The following is a 19,944-nucleotide window of genomic DNA, read 5'->3' as shown; positions in this document are numbered from 1 at the left end:
TGCTGCAATAACACGTGTTTAAGAGTGGACCCAAGTAAATTCTATATTAGCTCCCTCTGAATGCAAGTAAATGGTACCAAGCCATACAGGCAGTTTGGTGCTGCCTAAAGGCAGGCAGGGCTGAAAGGAGCTGTGGGCAATTGTTAATGTATTCAATTTCAACATGACTTTTTTTTAATAATTACCCATTTTCAGGATTGTGGGGTTTGGAGTTTGGTTTTGTTTGTTGTTGGTTTTGTTTGTTTGGGTTTGGGGTTTTTTTGGGGGGAGGAGAGGGAGGGGAGGTGGTATGGTTGTGCTTCCAGGTGTACCTTGAGCTTTCACAGTTGTGCAAGTCCAGGTCTCAAATTTTGGAAGGCTCACCAGGGTCCAAACCCTCAAAGTCAGGCATATGTTTAAATTGACAAACTAAGCAACTCCATGCCTTTTACCCTGGCAGTTTGCAGTGTGTGCGGTTCAGCAAACAAGTGAGGCTTTGTCAATTACTGAGTGGACTGCTGTTTAATTGCTACTTTTAAAAAATTGAATCAGGATTTAATAGTGTCCTTTCCCATCTCATCTCCCCTGTATTTTCATGGTTGATGTTTTATTTTTTGAATGATTAAGGAGTTGTTTTCTTATGAGATAAAACTTCTTTCTGTGCTTCTTTGTGAATATAGCCTATTCTTTACCTTGAACAAATGTAATTTTAGGGAAATTCCACATTTAGCATGGGAGCAAAAGGAAACATTTTTCTGGCAGCTTATCATCATCATCATCATTATTATTAAAATATGATAGCCATTTATAGCTGCTCATAGGAATGTTAAAAGTTTCCTCGTGCTCCCCCATCTGTCTGCATCCATCTGTTGTCTCTTGTCTTGTACTGGAATTGTTAAGTTCTTTGGACAGGGACAGCCTTTTTTTTAAAAATGGGGATCGTGATCACAATTAGCAGCTTTTTTTAATACAAGAAAACAGAAATAAGGGTGATAGGAGCCAGTGGGCACTTTGCGAGTCAGGAGAATCACAATCCATTTGTCTTGGGTGTGGCAGTTCTGTGTGTATGCTCCTGCGGGTGCCTGGTAGGTGTTGGAGGTGTGTGTACACAGCAGTTTTATTTAGCATTTTTTATTTTCCTCAGTGGTTGTGCAGGTGGTGGGAATGCTGATCGCATCCAGAAGTTACGGAAGGAGTACCATCAGGCGAGGCGAGAAGGCTTACCCTTCTGTGAGGATGATGAAGGAAGAACGCAGCCATCTGATTACGACCAGCGTTGGGTAAGTCCACAGTGTGATGATGTAAGTGTGTTTTGCAGCATTCAGGGTTAGCAGAAGGTGCTGATTTGTTCATGTTTTCCAGAAATCCTGTGTCAGCTTAGTATGAATTTGGGTAGAAATGGAGAAATCCTTAATGCCACCCAACCAAAGAAAACATTAATACTATGAAAACCTGGCTAAAAATGACATGTCTGTTCACTGTATTTGATTTAGGCTGAGAGTTCCTCTCTTTAGGCCCAAGGCACACAGCTATTGCCAAACTGTCACATGTGGTAATATCAAGGCTTTTCAGCAGAGTTTGTGGTACTCTGACAGTTCATCCGGTGATTACCTGGGTTAACCAGAATATTAGAAGAGACTCTCACTGTGCTTAGCTGCCAAGTGAGAGGGAGGAAATAGAGGCATGTCAGCTCCTGCCCTTCCTTCTGCTCCCTGGACAGTAGCAGTCTGGCCACAATACCTCCTAAGCAACTTTTATAAAGTGAAAAATGGAATAACTTGCTCCTCTCCCATCAAAGGATCTTAAAGTATTCTGCCAGCTCTATAGAACTGTTACAGACATGCTGTACTCCCTATTTTACATCTAGCACTCACCCTACACAGTGATGTATTATCTACCCCACTACTGAAAAATAACCTATGGTAGAACCAGAGATGAGTGTGCTAGATTGAATGCGTTAAATGCAACAGCTATAGTCTGTGGCATCACAACTGTGGCACTCAAGCTCCACCAGAGCAGGTTTCGGAGTTGAACTCTTTCTCTTTAGAAGTGATTATAATCAACCAGCATTCAAAAAAAGGTAACTTTGATAACATGCAATTTATGCTAAATCTGAAATTTTAGTTTAACAAGAGACAGAATTATGTTAAAATCTTTAAGAATCTAAGTACACTTGAAGTTTGAACTAATATTGTTGGTTTTAATGTCCTCCAAAAGATTACAGTGAATGCTGAGGCGAAACCTTCAGTGGTTTGGGTTGTAGTCCAAAAAAAATGCTATGTGAGGCTAGACTTTACTGCAGTCACAGAGAGAATGAGTTAAAAGGAGTGTTTTTACCTAAATTATGGTATGTATTTGTTCGTTAACCAATAAAATGTTGCCAAAAGCATCACCTTCAGCAAAGTAATAATTTCTTTAGAGCAGTTAACTTTATTGCCTTAAATTTTGTGACCCAACTTTGGGAATCTATGTAAGCTGTAGTTCTTCTGAATAGCATTAGTAAAATAAAATGAGAATATGCATCAAATGTGTCTTTCTGTTGAGATGGTGTGGCATGTTAAGTGTCCAGAGAGAGGCCCTGGACTGGGCCAGCAATACCTCTTCAGAAGCCTGAGGATTTCTGCTTCTTAGCTGAAACTGATAAAGCTTTATTAATCCCCAGAAGAGGCTGAGATTTATGGTCCAGTGTAGTTTTCTAAGATTCACAAAGGTTTCTTGTAGGTAATCCTTTTTTAAGCCGTTGCTATTAGGTATAATGCCCAGAGATTACTGATCTCCAAAGCTTTACTTTTCCTTTGAGGCAAGTTGTCCTTAATCAGAACACCTGAAAGGGTGCTTGAAGTATCTCAATCTTGAACTGATTAATACCAGTGGCACCACAATTGTTTCTTTTTGTCCTTCCAATGCAGAATATTTTTAAATGTTTTTGTTGAGGAAAGGCAGTCTGCTCGAAAATCAGAGTTTACCTTGAGGGCTTTTAATACTCTGAAGTTTGTTGCTGCAACAGTTCCTCCCGTTGAAGTGGTTTACAAATTTCAAAGACTTCTGGTCTCATCACTGCAACAATATCATCCATTGATCCATCCAGCCTGCTTTCATAGACACCGTCTCTCAGTCTGGAAAACACTGTGGCCCCAGCCTGCTCTCTTTGGACTTCTGGCTGAAATTTCTACTCTGACATGTAGTTTTACCCTTTCAATACATATGTTACATCAATCTAGTCAGACAGAAAAGAAGAAACAAAAAATAGCATCAAAACATTGAAAAGAAAGCAAATGTCTCAAAGCATCTTGCCAGGACAGTCCATAAGATATTTTTTAAGCAATGAGTCTTCCGCACCTCGGGCTGCTGACCCTCAGCAGTACTGTGGTAACACAGATTGAACAACAGCTGATTATTTCCACCTCTACTCATCAATGAAGAGACATGCTGATGACTAATTGCACAATTGTAAATAAATAAAAACTTACTCTAATCTTCAGGATGTCAGGTCTTTTTTTAAAGAGTCGACAGACAGCTGAAGAGGAGGAAGAAACCCTTCTGTTATAAGATGGTGGGTTTTTTCCTTCTCACGGGAGGTCACAGCACTGGGGAAGCTGCATCTGGAAAGGAGATACAGAGTCTCCCTGTGTATTTTTAATATTTGAGTAGTTCTTTCTACACTTTTGTCAGTCAGCTTTTTTACCTAAGCCAGCTTTCCTATAAGATGTCTTTCTAATGTACAGCAGCTGCTGTAATCGCTTCCCACCATCAAATGAAACATGCAGATAAGTTGGGAAATAACAGGATAATTTGAAAAGACACTATCCTGTTGCAAATCAACAGTCTCAGAAATGGACCCTGGGTCTTGTCCTCCAAAAAAGTATCTGAGAACTCATGAGGCAAATTTCTATCTGATAAAGCTGACATTGACAAGTGGCCTTTAGCTGACACTGTAATGGGACAGAATTTCTAATAGAAGGGGTATTTCTAACAATCTACTTTTTTTAAAGTGGGATAAATCAAGTTAAAGTGCAGAGCCGGCTGAAAAGCTAGCATTGTAAGGGAAAATGATCTCATGACAGGCAATTGGGATCCATAAATGTTTTAAAAATAAGGTCAAAAATTCATTTTAAATAGGCCTGCTATTCTCTCATCATCCATTCCTCCCCCCGCATCCATTTTCCAATTCTCTTCTGTTGTTCTCATCTGTTGCTGGATGAGTTTTTTGCTCTCTTGCGCCTTCATTCTGCTCTCCCTTCCTGACAGTCTGTTCTTTCTCTTTTTGTAAGTAACTGAATAATTCAGTTGAGTGTGTCTCCATAAACAGACACATGTATATAGCACTGTCTGTGCTATACAGCCAGATCCTTTGAAATTCTTTTCCAGTTCCTTTGTGATTTGGTTTGTTGAGTTTTGCATCCCTTGGACTCCTCCCCACCCTGCCACCCACCTTTCCAGCTTATAGCTAGGATAAATGATAAGCCAAATTCGACAGGGTGCTATACACGTCTTGAAGTAAACCTCAGCTCGTTAACCAAGGGACAGGCAGATGATAAGTATAAATATTGTCTGGGAAAATGAAGGCCTGTTGTTGTCAGTGTAATGTGTGACTACCCTAAAATTTTCTGACAGCTAGAGTATATTGGGAAGTATCAGCTCAATGCAGAGCTTAGGCATGTGCATACACACTCGTGTCTTAGTGGGCCATCAGAGAGTCAAAGCACTCATGAGCATATCCTACCCAAACCTAATCCACGTCTACAGAAAGGGGCATAATATGTTTATGTCGTATTACCATATACTGCAGTGTCAGTCAGACCATGAGAGAACTATGTAAGCAGCAAGCTCCAAGAACTTAGTCTCCCCGGGAGTTAGGGGGCTCTGTCATGGGGCACTCTTTCAGGGCTTTACAGTCACAGACTAATAGCTGATCATGAGAAATAGTGTTGGAGCTGTCAAGACAAAGCCATGAAGGTAGCATCTGCACTTATATTTAAGGGCATTTAAATAATGAGGAATTAATCATCTATTCGAGGATTTACTTGGATTGTCTTACAGACTTTGTACAAATCCAGCTACTTAAAACATCAATTCTTTCCTTCATGGTGGCAGTAAATCCTTGAAACTTCAGCTTTTTAATGTATGTTCAAGGACCGCGTGTAACACAGGCCACACTGCAAATAGTCCTTCACGTGTTAGTGACCACATCAGCCTCACTGTTCCGACCCTTATGTTAAGTGGTTCTAAAAGCCACTTCTTTATTTGCAGATCAGATTTGAAAGTTGATAAATAACCTAAAGATATAAGGAAACCTGTGCCTGGATAGTAGCTGTGAACGTTCTGAATTAAACAAATCTGCAGTGTACTGAGTTTTGTCAGTTCCCAGTTGAGAATATGGAAGAAGAATCATGCCTGTCTGTGTTAAAGGCCAAGTACTTTATTGTGTGCCTGGCAGGGCTCCAAGCCTAAAAATCAACCAGAACAAAAAAAGAGGAGCGTTAAGAACTGCATTATTTTTCCATAATGTGTCAAAGGGTTCTACACTTGCTTCAGGATGAATAAGGAGCTGTTTGTACTTTTCACGATCAATTAATTCCAGGTTCACGATGTTGCATTTCAAATAGGTTTGGTTCCCAAAATGCACAGACGTTTGTGTTGGACCATGGTTAGAAACCAAAATTCCAACTTCTAGAATAATAACATTCCTGTCTTCTAGCGCAATGGAAGCAGCTGACAATTTTATGTACTATGTGAAACCATATAGCAGAAACTGCAGTGAATACCAGACTTTCTGAGCCCACAGACTATTAGTAGAAAACATTGAATTAAAAAAAAAAAAGGCAATAGCTTACTTAAAGCAGAGATGCTTTGAAAACCACAGACTAGAAGTATCTGTGTATATGTTATTAAAATATTGATTATTAGAATATGTAAAACATTTCAATAGGATGTACTATTAACTTGCTAATTGAGAACTTTTTATGGTCACTTCTTATATCTGTATAATAAAGGTTTCAGATCAGGGTGTATTCTAAAGAGCTGTTCGAACTAAGCAGAGGGATTTTGAAATTTGCAGGCTGGCTTTTGGGGGTAGGCTTGAGGGGAAATGATTTTTGAGAAATCCCTGCCAAACCTCCTGTGAAAAATAAACCATTCCAAACGGCACATGCACAGAGCGCCAAACGCAATTCCATTAATACTAGTAATAAAGAGTGACTCTCATAACTTGTTTGGAGTCATTCCTACTTACACAAAGGTTGAATTTGGCATAGATTATCTGAACCAGAGGGGAGTCTGAAATACTCATGTCTTCATGCTAAGACTATGTACACGCTCTTATTTACCAAGGGAAACAGTTCTGGTGCCATATGTCGTCTTATCAGACCCCACTGGTACTGTTCATAGCCTACAATATTATGTGAGTTCCAGAAACATAGCATGCCATCAATTCCACAAGGTACCTTGTCACACCACTGCTTTTTGTTTTATTTCAATGCGGGGAGGTGATTCTCAAGATAAACACTAAGCATTTCTCTGACTTCATAGAAGTAGGTAAGGGAAATGAGACAAAAGCACGTGGTGCTGCCAGGCTGTGTCCATCCTTGCAGGCTCATAGGGCTGAGAGATTCCACATTAACACATGTGCCAGCGGTTGTGTCCCTTGCAATTAGGAGGGGTGGTTCTGATGTTGCCAAAACAGAAAACTTGAGTGGGGCATCACAGAGATCATGACAGCTGCCACAGATCATGTTGATACGATGTGAAGGGCCCTGGAGGTTTTCTGTTGTATATGTATTTCCTGTTTTTCCAATATATTTAGGGAGGCAAGAAACCAACTTTTAACTGGTAGTTATATTGATGAGGGGAGTTCATGAGCAGGTAATCGGTGCTATCTGGTGTGCTGAGTGCTGCCTGGTGTGCTGAATATTTAGTGCATTTGTGCGCATAGCCCAGGGCTTGGCAGTCTTCATCCTTTGTGCACAGTCGAATGGGCATGGAAATAGCCTCTTCAGAGCTAGGCTGCAGCCTAGTATCCCTGCTGCTGTGAGTAGGACAGTAGCTGGGTCCTTAAGAGTTTGCTTTGGGTTTTGGCAAGCTTCTGCCTGTACAGGCTTTAACAGTTTTCTGTCCTCTTGTTGATTACTCCATGGATAGGTGACAGCATGGCCACTTTCCCTGAGCACATGTGCAGACTGTTGTATCTCAGGCCACCATCACCTGGGAGGTGAAAGAGAATTGAGATTTTAACGCTGAGCCTTCACATGTGGGGTTGCTAAAGCTATTACTTTGCACTTTGAACCTTCCCTTAGCCTTGGTGATACGTACTTCTCTGTGACAGCTTGGTCCCGACCCCTAACAAGTTAGTGCCCCACATACCATAGAATCAAATACAGCTGCTCACGGGTCTGACTACAAGGAGGGAATAAAAGTAGTTTTCCTTTTAAAATTGACCTCCTCTTCCTCAAGCCATTAGTAGGAGGCCTGCTTCAACTTCTGGAAAGGGGCCCCAGATATACCAACACTCATTTTTTAATCACAAGACAAGTCTGTGATGCCATTGAAGTTTGGGTCTGAAGCGAAGCATGCGCTTAGGTATTTATTAGATCAGACCTGAAATTGGGCCTCCCACTTGACCCCTTCTTAGGCTCAAGCTTTTGCATTTACTATCAGGTATCGGGTGCATTTATCAAATAGATGCTGACATGGTTGACTTTTTGAATTCTCACAGCATAATCTGAATTCTCACAGCATAATCTCCCTTGGTTATGTTCTTTTCCTGTGTGTCGCTGATTAAATGAAATTTCTTCCATAGAAGACACTGATGATCCAAAGAGCTGCCTAGTTACTGTTGTCCCAGACAGCACTCTGTTTCCTAAAGATGATGGTCAGTGTCCAGCTCTGCTTACTAGGAAAAAGACCCCTCTAAACCAGATAGCAGTTTGACAAAGGACTGCAAAATTTGTCCATTTAACATAATGGAAAGCAGAATGACCCCAGTGAGGCAAACAGCAACGGTTGCCCAGCGTGTGCAGAACAGGGTCGAGCTTGAAAGAAGCTGGGTCAAGCAATACAACTATGTCATTGAGGCTGTTACAGAGTACAGATCTTTTATTTGTTATAGTTAAGTACGTGACAGAAGCCAACTGAAATAATGGACTTTTGATTACTTTTGATTTCTGGATTGAGTTCTTCTGTTGTATATCTATGCAGCACTCCCCTCATTATTGCAACGCAGAATCTGAGGTGGAGGCCTTGAGTCCTCTTTGAGTTTTGCTGGAGTTCCTCACTGCAAAATGCATTAACTGAACTGCTTGTTAAATTTCATCTGCAGCACTTTCAGCAGTCAGGGTGTCAGTGCTCTGGCTACATTGTTGTCTTGCAGTTAAAAAACACCAAAAAGTTCAAGATTTCTTCACAGCCAAGGTGTGAAAAGTAATTAGAATGTATCGCTGGGTGCTGGGTATAAGCAATTATCTATGAATATATAAAGGCTCTATTTTTCTCAACAAACAGGCGACATTGTTATAATTATTTAAAATGAAAAAGAAAGTCACCGACTCAGACATGAGGAGATTGGGCGGATAACTTTATTAGTTCCCAGTCTGAGGTCTGTAGTGCAGATGCTAATCTACTATCAAGACTGCATTAAAATAAAGCACAAAATACGGGAAAAGAGAACTCCCTTTACCCTGTAAAGCTGGTGCTGTGTATGAGGTTGGCTTTTCTGCACAAGGCCAGCTTTTTTCAACTTTCAACCTCGACTCTGGCTGTTAAAGAGCACTTGGAAAAAGGAGAGCTAGCAGCTTCGTTCTTGCTCAGTATTGGATCCGAACGGAACACTTTCCTTCTATCAAAAGTGCTGAGCTTTGAGTAGTTCTGCAAAAGTTAGCAACAATTTATTTTTTATTTTCATTTGGTTTTTACATCTTCTTTAATGTCCATGCTTTGTTTAGTTAATTTCCCAATGCAGAAAGGAGTCTGATAAAATACCAGCACTGTCCAACCTAATCTGAAGGATTGATTTTATATATATATATATATTTTTAGTGCTTTTGAGACACCTAATGTGCTACTGTATTTATTAACAATGAGAAAGCAAGAATGACAGATACTGCTGCCTGTGGTTTTGCTGCTTTTTCCTCATCAAATGGCCAGGCTGCTGTGTTAAGTGTCATGTTGCCCAATATTAAGTAGAGCCATTCCCACTGAACTGTATGTCATAAGTCCTGTATGATGGGAGATATTGAGTCTTCTGTAATCTAGGTGATATTGGGATGTCTGCCTTCTGAGCAGAAATATGAGTTCTGGCCCTGCTGGCTCCAAGGGGGTCCTGCTGTTCAAGGCAGATGATATGTGAATAATCCTGTGTCCCAGAGTAGAAGAGATTTCATGAAGTAGTGTATCAAATTCAGTATGTATGTTGTGAAATGCATACAACTGAGCAAGAGAACAAATACTGGTATCTCTTCTCAAATGCACTCTGGTCACCAACTGTGAGATTTTTCTGGGTTTAGTCCATTCATCTGTTTTCTGTTTAGGCTGGAATAATGACTGTCAAAATTACTATTGCAAATAATGCACTCCTGGGTTAGAAAGAGCAGAGCTGCTCATGGCAACAAGTAATGGCAGTGCCCCTTGAAGAACAGGGACCCTGGGGAGGCCTGGGCCAGGTGTGTGCTTTGCACCATCAAGTAGTCCAAGGAATGTCAGAGTAGTAGATATCTAGAGTGAAATTATTGCTTTGAAGTTATGGTGTGACTCAAAGCAAGCAAAGTTGGGTTCTGAGGAGATCCAAAAGTTTCTTGTATTGCAGTAAGCATGGTTATATCAAATTATATTCTATACTTCATACGTCCTTCAAGACAAGATAACAATTTATAATTTGTAATACATGCCTGTGCCTTCCGTCCCTGGTCTGCCATCATCAAAACAAAGTGATTCTGACAATCTAAATTCAATCTTTCCTGTGGAATGATTAGAGGGGAATTTAGCAAAATACTATCCAGTGGTACCCACGAGTGGATCAGTATTAACATTTACATTTGCATTTGAAGCTAATTTTCAAAGTATTTCTCTTAATTTGCTAGGAAGATACCTGTCAAATTAGCAATTAAACTGTAATTTGGTCACTGAGGTGTTTACCTGGATTAATAGATCTCTCTCTTAAGTGTATGCTCCTGGCTTTGAAATAATAGCTATACTGCGTGGTAGCATGACCTCACTTGAGTTTCACACACACATGCACAAAATCAAATTCCATCACATTTTAATGCAAATTTTACCTTTGCAAATGATGGCCTGAAAAGAATGAGTTTCCATGGTAACCTTAGGGAACACATAACCTGTTTATCATAACTTCTCCATGAAGCAAGACAGGGGGTGGGGAACATGCTTTGATGTCAGCTGTATTTTTCTGTAGACAGCACTCTTCTGTAGCACATATAGAGAATTTACCAAAATGCTCACCTACTGTCCTAAATAAACTTTTTTTTCCCCCTTTCTTAGAAACAGGAGCAGTCATATGGAATAACATTGGAGGGAACCATTAACTGACCTTTCAGCTCCTGTCTGTAGTTTGACAACTAGGTTAACATTTTGAAAGAACAATCACAAATTAATACTTAAAACAGATCTCTTCCATCACTTTCTCTCTCCTTGCTTTCCCCCCTTCTTTACGTTTGGCCCTCAGGTATCTCTGCTACCTTTCAAAGGCACTTTAAGTTTTTGTTTTATTGTTCTTCCACTTCACTGCTGAAAGTACTGTTTGAAAAATGCCTTGAAATACCTCTGAACCACTACATTGTGAAGCAACCACAGCAAAGAATGTATTGATTACACTTCACATTCACTGCTGACTTTCAGAGTTGAGGTGGTGGCTTCTGGAGCTGCCATTAGCGAAGAGTGAGTTTGATGGCTGCGAGCATCTGCAAGGTTGTATTTTTCCTGCAGATGCACAGTAACTCCTGGCTAAAGGAAAGTATGTCTGCAACTTTTTTTTTTTTTTTAAGGTCATTAGGAGTAAGGAACAGATGTTGAGGTTTTTCAGAATTCTGCTTTGAAGTGCCATTTAGGAGTCAACTGACAAGACTGACCCTATAGGCAGTGAATTTTGGGACTGGAACAGAGGAACCATTGCCCACAGTTACCCATCTGGTATCCATCTGGTACCAGCAAACAACAGACAGTACCAAATCGCAGAGAAACTGTACCAACTGCTAAATTGGTATCAGCAAGCAAAGAAGGTCACCACCCAACAGCAGTTGCAAGCAGGAGAAACAATGTCTGTAACATTTACAGACCGGTTTCTGAAGATCCGGAGGAACCTGATGCCATAGCATATGGAAAGCTATTCCTCTCTCTAAGCCTGCTTATGCTGATGTTGTTTGCTCAGTATTAATCCAGGTTTGGGATTTTTTTGTTGTTGTTGTTGCTGTTAACCATATTGAATCTGCAGTCTGGCGTGCTTTTGTCATGATGCCATTGAGAGTGCGCCTCTCTTTAGTGGCATCTATGTTTAACAGGATTAAGGTGGATTTAATACCCTCTGCTACAGACTAGCCATTCAAATTCTAGGAGTACTGTTCCAGAATGGTGTCAAATCACAATGAAAGGAGTTGAGGTTAACTTTTAACTCCCGTGACGACTTACTCTTTGCTGGTTTTCTTTGAAGTGAACTATTCTTGGGGAGAGCTGTGGTAGGGGGCTGTTTCCCGGTTTTATTGCCATCTCCTTCTTCTTCCCTTTGTTCGTTTTCCCCCTTCTTCCTCCTTTTCTTCTCTTGAAGCGGTGCGCTGGTTTGTACAGTAGCTAAGTGTTTAGAATGTAATAATACAACAGTGAGAGATTTACTGCCTCTAGGCGCTACCCCTTCTACTCTTGAGGACCTCCAGCAAGGCGTGATTTTATAGACAATGAAAGGCTCACTCTCCCCTGTGAAGCTGCCTGCCTGCAGGAAGCTTTTCACTGTCTATTTCCACTACTTGCTCTGCAATTTAGTTCCATGCCCTGCTATTTCCCCTTTCCCTCCCTCTTTCCTTCCCTGACATACACATGCATATACCCCCCCACATACACGTTCTGCACCAACACCAGATGTAGGTAGATACAGCAAAATAGCATTATCTCAAAGGGCGTATTATAAACCTCAGAAATACCCCAAACATTTTAGTTTTGCCATCCTCATCATAAATGGAAATATTGATCTGTCCCCTGTTTGCTTTCCAGGTACTGATGCTGTCATTTCACTTTCCCTTAAAAGAACACAAGCTCATAGCTGGGCTGCGAAGCTCAGCCATTACACCCTGGCATTGGTGCCAAGAACTCTGCTGACTTAGCTAGAGAAAGATGCTGAAAGCCCCTGACTTTGAGAGAAAATTCAATTCAATTTGCTTCATATAGTGTCTCTCATGAAGTATTTCAAAATGCCTTATATCAGGAGATAACATAATGAGAAAATGCTTTAGAGAACTGGGTATTCAGATAGCAAGACAAAATGATACACAACAATGAACTGGAGTAAAAGAAAAGACGACTGTCATTTAAAAGCAGTAATCATCTGGATAAGTAGTCTTGTAAACTAATTACAGTGAGAAGCAAAGAATGCAAGACAGGGAGGAACAAGAAGCAGCTTAGTTTCAAACAGGGTAAGGCAGAAAACTGGTTTCACGGGGGGAGGAATTGTGCACAGTATTGTAGAGCAACTGCAGGAGATCTGCTTTAGAGACGTGTTTGCGTGTATGTATTATGTATGCTGTATATTGCATCATGAATGCATCTCAGTGACAAGTTGTCCTCTGTAGTGGCTGGGGAGAGATGAGTTGCGTTGGCCTGGTTCAGTGGAAGAACAATCAAAATGCCCCTTGTAGTTGGGAAGAATCAATGCTGCTGGGTGCTGAGGTTTGTTTGGCTTGCTGCTTTTAAGTTTTGCTCTCAGCTCAAGGGTCTCTGTTTGCCTCCACTCTGAGAATAGGTTTGCAAGCAAGGGTGTCGCAAATCTGGTGCTCATTAAAGACAATTAAGAGGTAGAATTAACCAAAACATATTATACGACTAATGGAAAAAGAAGCCACCCACAGAGATGGACACAGCCAGGAAATGATCTCATTTTGCATGGCCACAGGAAACCCTAGTCCTCCAGCACCAGGGACTGCAGAGCTGGGGTTCAGAAAGCAGTATTATCTTTGTGAGGCTGTGCAAAAACACTTTGCAGTTTTGGCTTCACCTCCATCTTTGCTGTTTTCTCTCTACTTAGTGTTGCAAGATACAGCAAACGCTGAGAGCTTGTTTTCTACTGAGCTACGGCAATTGCCATGTTTTTAAACTGTTATGGGAACAGCCTGCTTCCCTTTTAAAGTTCCCATCTGTGTTTGTATTTCCCTCAGTCTATTGCCTTTCTAGAGAATTTTCCCCTCTCTCTAAATCCAAACCATTAGTTTCACCTCCTCGAACAAGAGGTGGGCATTCCTGAGGAGAGCAAGTAAATCCTGAGATAATCAGTCCTGCTTAACTCTGGCGTGGAGTGCTGCTGTCATCAGTGTTCCTGGTGTTCGTTGGGTAGGGAGAAGGGACAGTGACTGCCAGTACGTACACTGAGTGTGCCCATGCCTGTACATGTATGTACGCGTATATATGCAGAGAGAGAAAGCAGAGAGAGAAGGGGAGCGTTTAATTGCCCAGCAATCTGACCGACCCAAGTGCTGTTCTGATTGCATACAGCTGATTTTCTAAGTGAGAATTTTCAAAACTACTCACCAGAAAAACCGAGATCATCAGTGACTCTGGAGTGTGCGTCTGCGTTTCTTACGGGGAAGAGGAAGGATGGTTTGATTACTATCGCTTTTTTCCTTTAGACAAGGATGTTTTTCTCACCCAAGGGAAATGCATTCTAGCAGCATGAACATAACTATTAATCAACACTTAAGCAATAATCAGTGAATGAAAAATGATGACCAGAAACTGAAAATGTACTTGCATAACTACTTTGGTGCTTTTCCTTTGAGATCATGCCCTTGAATTTTAACAGGAACAATTCTTATAAAATTAGTGCTGATATATTCTGAAAGGCGGTGATTTAAAAAGCCAGCGCTTATTTTTCACTTTAAAAAAAATACTAACAGTGAATGATGCATTAAGATCTGCATAAGTAATGCCATAAAGCTACCTCAGTAGTCTCTGAGATAGATCCTCAATTGATGTGAACCAGTAATACCGTACGGGGTTACTTCAGAGCTGGAGATGCTGAGATCACCATCACTAGAATGTGGGAAGATGTGTTTGGGATACAGAGATATAGATGTTTTTCCTGTGTATTTTCACCCAAAAAGAAGATACAGCCACTGAGAGATGCAGGTGTATGTCAGCTTTGGGAATGCCTCCAAGAGGAATCAAATGCTATTGAAATTAAAACAAGCCACCCTCATCAGTATTTAGCAAGCTTTCCTGAATCGGGGCCAAGGTACGTGGTAGCACCCAGCAGAAACCAAGGCTGTGAGACTCTCCTAGGAGTGCAGCAATACCTTCCTTTAGCTCTTCTAAGATGTTTTTTGACAAACTTAGGCACAGTTCTAATAGCATCGAGTAGTTTTTGGAATAATCTCAAAACCAGGCTGGTATAAAATGCTTAAAAGTGAGCGTGTGCTGAAGAAGGAGCTTTGACATGCCCTGTGACTGAGCCCAGAAAACAGAACGTCACAAGTCTGCAACTTGGTGATTGGGCTGTAAACAGGCACCTGTAGCCATCCATCGCTTCACCTTACCAAATTATTTACCCTGTTGACAAGAAAATGAAGAAGTTCAGACTAGTTGCCAGTCTACCTAAAACACTTTGAAAGCATCAGACCATTACTTGAGAAGCTCTAATGGTTATGCTCCCAAGATATAAAATGGGGGGGAACAGAAACCCAAGGTTTCTCAGGACCTGCTGGGAAGATGCCGTTTGCTTCCTTGGTCTTGCAAACTGTCCTATGAGCAAGTTTGTAACAGAGAAGTTGAAAGTGCTTTCTCTCCAGTGCCGGAGGTGTTTTCTAAAGTTCCTGTGGAACATCGTCTTGGTTTGCTATTGCAGGCACTTAGCGAAGAAAAACACAACTAAGACTATAAAAAAAGAAGTATTAAAGGTGCTGTCTTATATCCAAACAATGGTAAAGCAGTACTGATGGGCTCATATAACATTAGACTCTTCTTTGAGGACTGCTTCTGTCATTAAAATCAATGCAACTTAATTAAAGTAAATTATAGATAGATACATCTATAAATAAGATATTAAAGTGCGCTGCTGAATATTATAATTGCTGCATATTTAGCAATCAGCGTGTGTGTTCTGCTTTTGCCAGGAGGGATTTCTTTCAGTGGAATCAATGGAGCTTTATTAAAAACCATCCAAATTAGAGGGAGAAATGATGAGTGTTATAATAACGCAAAATCACTGTTTCAACTTTCATTGCAAAACCAGGAAAGCAAAATACATCCCTCTTTGTGCATGGAAGGAAAACAACAGGAACATTCTTTTGAGTCGTGGACACTGGTAGAATTTTTAATTTTTACCTTTTGATGGAAAACATTAAAAAGCTGGATGGAGCAAAATATGTTTTCTGTGGAAACACTGGAGGTCTTGGAGGGTCGAATAATTAGGATATCACAGCACTGTGGAATTAAGAAGATCCCCTTCAATCAGCTTCCTCAATTTCACATGGAACATCCAGTTCGCTGCCTCACATACCCCACCTCTGTTTTAGCAGGTGAAGAAAGTGTCCGTGAGTCATACAGTGCTCTTGAATTTCACTTGCAGTCCCTAGAACCAGGCAGACTGTGGAAATGCAAAAAAATAAAATGGGTGAATTTTGGTCTTTCACCTGTCTATGAAGCATTGAGACCAGGGTGGGGAACAAAGCCACTTTTACCTCTCTCAGTTTTTCTTCAGTTTTCACTTAATTGAAAACAAAAACCAACTGTGTCTCAGCAGAGGGGAGACCTGGAGGTTAAAGGGCAAATTCCGTTATACCACGGCTCTTTTTGGCATGCTGAATCTCAACCCATGTGATTAGAAACGCTCACAGACAAAAGAAGAGCTTTGAGAACAGAGGTCAAACCAGCATCTGAATCAAGTCCTTTAACAGATGATCACAAGACTATTGAAAAATGCACTAAGCAGTGCAGCAGTTCTGTGGGATGTGTTTATACACAGACTTCCAGGCAAAAAGCAGAACTGGGTGGCATTTTCAAAGCACTTGGGTGATGGCTGAGCACGTGCCTCACTCTACAGCCTTCCTGGGACGGCTCCTGTCTGTTAGTGCATGTCAGCCTTATAAAATACAACAGTAGTATCCCGCCCTTTTTTACGGGGAGAAAACCATGACACACAAGCTCAAGTGACTTTCCTGAGCATACGCGGTGAGTAAAGGAAAAAGTTAGGAATCCCAGGACTCCTGTCTTCATAAGCTCTTCCTGATCCCCTATCATTTTAAGTCAGTCAGGTATGGCTCAAGTGGAGTCAGCAGTGTTTTTCACTGAGTTCATAAATCACTAAATCCCATCAGCCTTGATGAAGTTACGCTGCTGCTACTTATCTCGTGGGCAGCACACACTCCTCATTTTCTTTCTGATCTTGACAAAATGCCTGGGGGAAGCTTATTGTTCAGAAGGTGGGAAATAAGGGGGTTAAATAGAAAAATTAAAAGTGTACAAGTGAAAAATGAATAAGCCTGAATGCAGTACCCACTGTGTGTGATTCCTTTTTAAGAGTGTGAAATTTTTGACTCTGAGCTGTGGGTTTTCTACAGCTAGTTAATAAGCTTTAAACAAATTTTTGAATGAACTGATCTCTGCAAAGATGATAAAAGCTTTCTGTATGCAGCTCTAAATAAAACACCTGAGGGAAAGGGAACAGTGGCTGCAGTTTTGAGACAGCCACCCTGAAAATGGCTCTGCATCATTCTTTTCCTTGTGAGCAAGTCTTGGGTCTCCAGTGTGCTGACTTCAGGCAGGACGGACCTCTGGTAGCTGAGGTGAGAATTTGTGGGAGGACTTAACGCCCTGGGTGCAAACACACTGTCCTGCTGCACATGTCCCCTCTGCCGGGGCAAGGAGTTGCTGCAGGCTCCCGTGTGCAGTGTGGTAGCTCTCTCCCTGAGGAACAAGAAAAAGTTGGTTCTGGCTTCATGAAGCTTAAACCTTAAAAGAGATCGCTGTAGTTGTTACTGTTCATACTGCAGTGGCTGTCCAACTCCAAACATCTTGCTCTGTGTGAAAGGGGCAAGGGAGCCTTTCCTACTAGCAGCTGGTCTTTTAGCCTTTAACAAATGCTCCATGAGAAAGGCAGGGTAAGGAAGGTGAGGAGGAATGAAATGCAACGTCTCCCAGGAAGAATCATGGCCTCTTGCACTTTCCTGCACAAAGTAGTCTCAAGCTTCAGGATGAAGTAAATCCTTTCTCTGCTCTTGAAGAATTGTTCTTCTGCAGCCCCAGCATTTTCCTGTAGGCAAATCCTAGACTTATTTCAAGACACCTGCCTGCAGGTATACTCTGCTTATGCTTTATAACTTATTTACAAATATTTGAATGCTCTAAGATACTTGATTCTGGCTTGATCTACAAGTCCATGTTCCCATCACCTTTATTATTTTTTTCCTGGGAAGTTTTTCCTAGGGAGAATTGGCAGGGTCGAGAGATTTGCTGCTGGCCTATCAATTCCATGTATTAGAAAACTCAAAGTGCCCTGCAGTTATGTTGGCCAGGGACATGGCTTGCGCTGACACCTGTGCAGTTTCTGTGGCCACTTTCTTTACAGTTGCTTTCTCTTTCTGTCTGTTCTGGATCTGCCTGTGAAATGTGAAACAATCTTACTACGGTTTTCTGTCTTGGAACAAATGTGGATTCCAGTTGTCCAGGGAAGTGGAGGGAGCCCCAGCCTGTTCTCATTTTTCTCTATCTCTTGGCCCTCCACGTCAGTCCCCTGGTGAAGGCTGTGGACTAGAGAGAAGCAGGACACAGTGCCCCTATCACTCTTGAGTCTGCACTTCCCCCAGCCTGCTTCTGCTGCTGGGGACGGGCAAGGGCTTAACTACAGATGCACCCGAACAACAGAAAACAATACAAGCTATGCAGAAATAATGCCTTCCTGACCATGAAGGCATTGAGTTATGCAGGTGCAATGTCTTGCCTACTTGTCTCCAAGTGTGGCCACTGCTACGTGCTTGAAGGAATTCATCGGGACTCCCAAAGGGGCGATTAGGAGACCCTGCTCTCCCTTTCAAGGAATGGCTGACTCTTCGAGGCTTTACCTCTCTTCCACTTGTCAAAGGCTTTACTGTCTTGTGCTAACCTGATGCTAGCTGGTTTGATCCATACACTTATCCAGTTTATTAATTTTCTGCAAAGGCCTTGTCCGTACCAAGACTTGGCGACAGTTAAGTTTGGTGAATTGTTTGTTGTTGTGTTTTGATAAAGATAGCATTTCTTTTCCTTGGTTTGGGCATGCTGCTTTTTTAATTGCACTGATGGGATGATGGCTGTTTCTGTGTTTATCTCTACCCCGTTATTTTTGCATATTCATGTTTTGCTTGTTAGTTGAGGCAGCTCTAGACTAAGAGATGATCTTTTCATAATGATGGCTCTTATTTAACATGATGTTGTTAATTTAAACCCTAAAAATACAGGAGCATGTTTTGGATCGTTCTTTCTGTTGTGCATTACCATACACTCGTGAAACATGTACTTCATTTGCAGTCGTATCTCTCCTTACTGATGGGGGGGTATTGGTGTCAAAAGCTCTTCCAGCCAACTCCAGTAAGGACTTAACTATGTAGCGCACCTTACATCAATCAGCTCACGCACCTTGCTGGTCACCCTGTGGTCAGTATCTGTTTGGCTTTGATAGGACTTCTAGGTTTTAATCCTTTTTTATTAAGGTTGCTGTCTGCTCACCTAAACATTTTGTGATGGTTAACTACACAGTTACAACCTCTGCACCTGGACCGAGGGCCAGCTGCACATGTCCTGTTTCAGGGAAGGAGGAGAAGCAGGAATATTTTGTTATTTTGTTAATTGGTGCCTTTCACACTGATTTTTAGCTTTGTTGTAAAAGACAGCAAGGAACCCTTTGCTTTGGCTCTCTCTGAAACATAAATAACTTCTACAAAGGAGGTGTTTCCGTTTTTGCAATTTCTCTTTTCATCAGGGTAGTATTTTACTCCAGGCACCGTTTTGCTGGTGGCTGAGTGATGGTACGTTCTTCCTGTCGCGTGGACAGATGGAGAAGGGAAAGGAGCCTTTAAAGGGCTGAGCCTTTAATTAGCCGTGCAGAGCTGGAGCATGCTTTTCCCGTGCGTCGGGGGTTTTATATAGGGTGTGAAGACTCCGTCGTTCAATGGATCCAAATTAGCAAAATTGTGTATCCATCGCTGGGGTGTTTCTATGGCAACTGTCTCTCAAATCATATATACAAACAGACCTGGTGGGGGGTATTGCCTTCTATTTGGTCTGTAGGAAACCATCAGAAAAGGGGTGGTTTCAGGCTGCAAAAAGGCATTGCGATGTAAATATCATTTTTGCTTTCTAGTGACTGATAGTAGTCTTGGGATTGCTGCTCCGTGCTGGCACAGTCCCAAACCTGTTTGTGTTTTTGCACGCTGGCTGTCTGCTGTTGCTCCTGCTAGGTGTGAGAACCATCACCAGGAAACTTGCATGGGGTTGTGAATGCGCGGAGTTACCAAGTGCCTCCTTCAGCTTGTAAACATCTTGCCGCTGCACAGGATAGCCTATCTGCAGCCTCAGAGGTAGACCACAGACCATGTGGCTTTTGTGTGGAGCAAACCAAATTATACATTCATTTCTTTTCCCCTTGTTCTTCTTCACAAAACAGCAGAAACCTGGAGGCTCTTCTCTCACCAGTATACCTGGTGAATTAAGGGAAATTATCAACCCTGTGAAATTAGCAGTGTGAGAACAGCCAACGTGGCAGTGACTCTCAGCCTAAGTGACTCTATC

General features: G+C 41.6%; 1 protein-coding gene across 1 annotated transcript in view; it reads left to right on the top strand.

Annotated features, from left to right (window-relative positions):
• PARD3B (par-3 family cell polarity regulator beta) overlaps positions 1-19,944 on the top strand; it is a gene marked incomplete at its 5' end in the record, with an annotated part of 406,028 nt that overhangs the window by 357,517 nt on the left and 28,567 nt on the right. The window contains one exon of the mRNA XM_084264986.1: positions 1,124-1,259. Coding sequence (XP_084121112.1) covers positions 1,124-1,259 — 136 coding nt within the window. The remainder of the gene's footprint in view (positions 1-1,123; positions 1,260-19,944) is intronic.

This window comes from Gallinula chloropus (genome assembly GCF_964237585.1).
Source record: "Gallinula chloropus genome assembly, chromosome: 5".
NCBI classification, from domain to species: Eukaryota; Metazoa; Chordata; class Aves; order Gruiformes; family Rallidae; genus Gallinula; species Gallinula chloropus.
The sequence above is the reverse complement of the archived record's forward strand: the minus strand, read 5'-3'. Positions and strand labels throughout refer to the sequence as shown.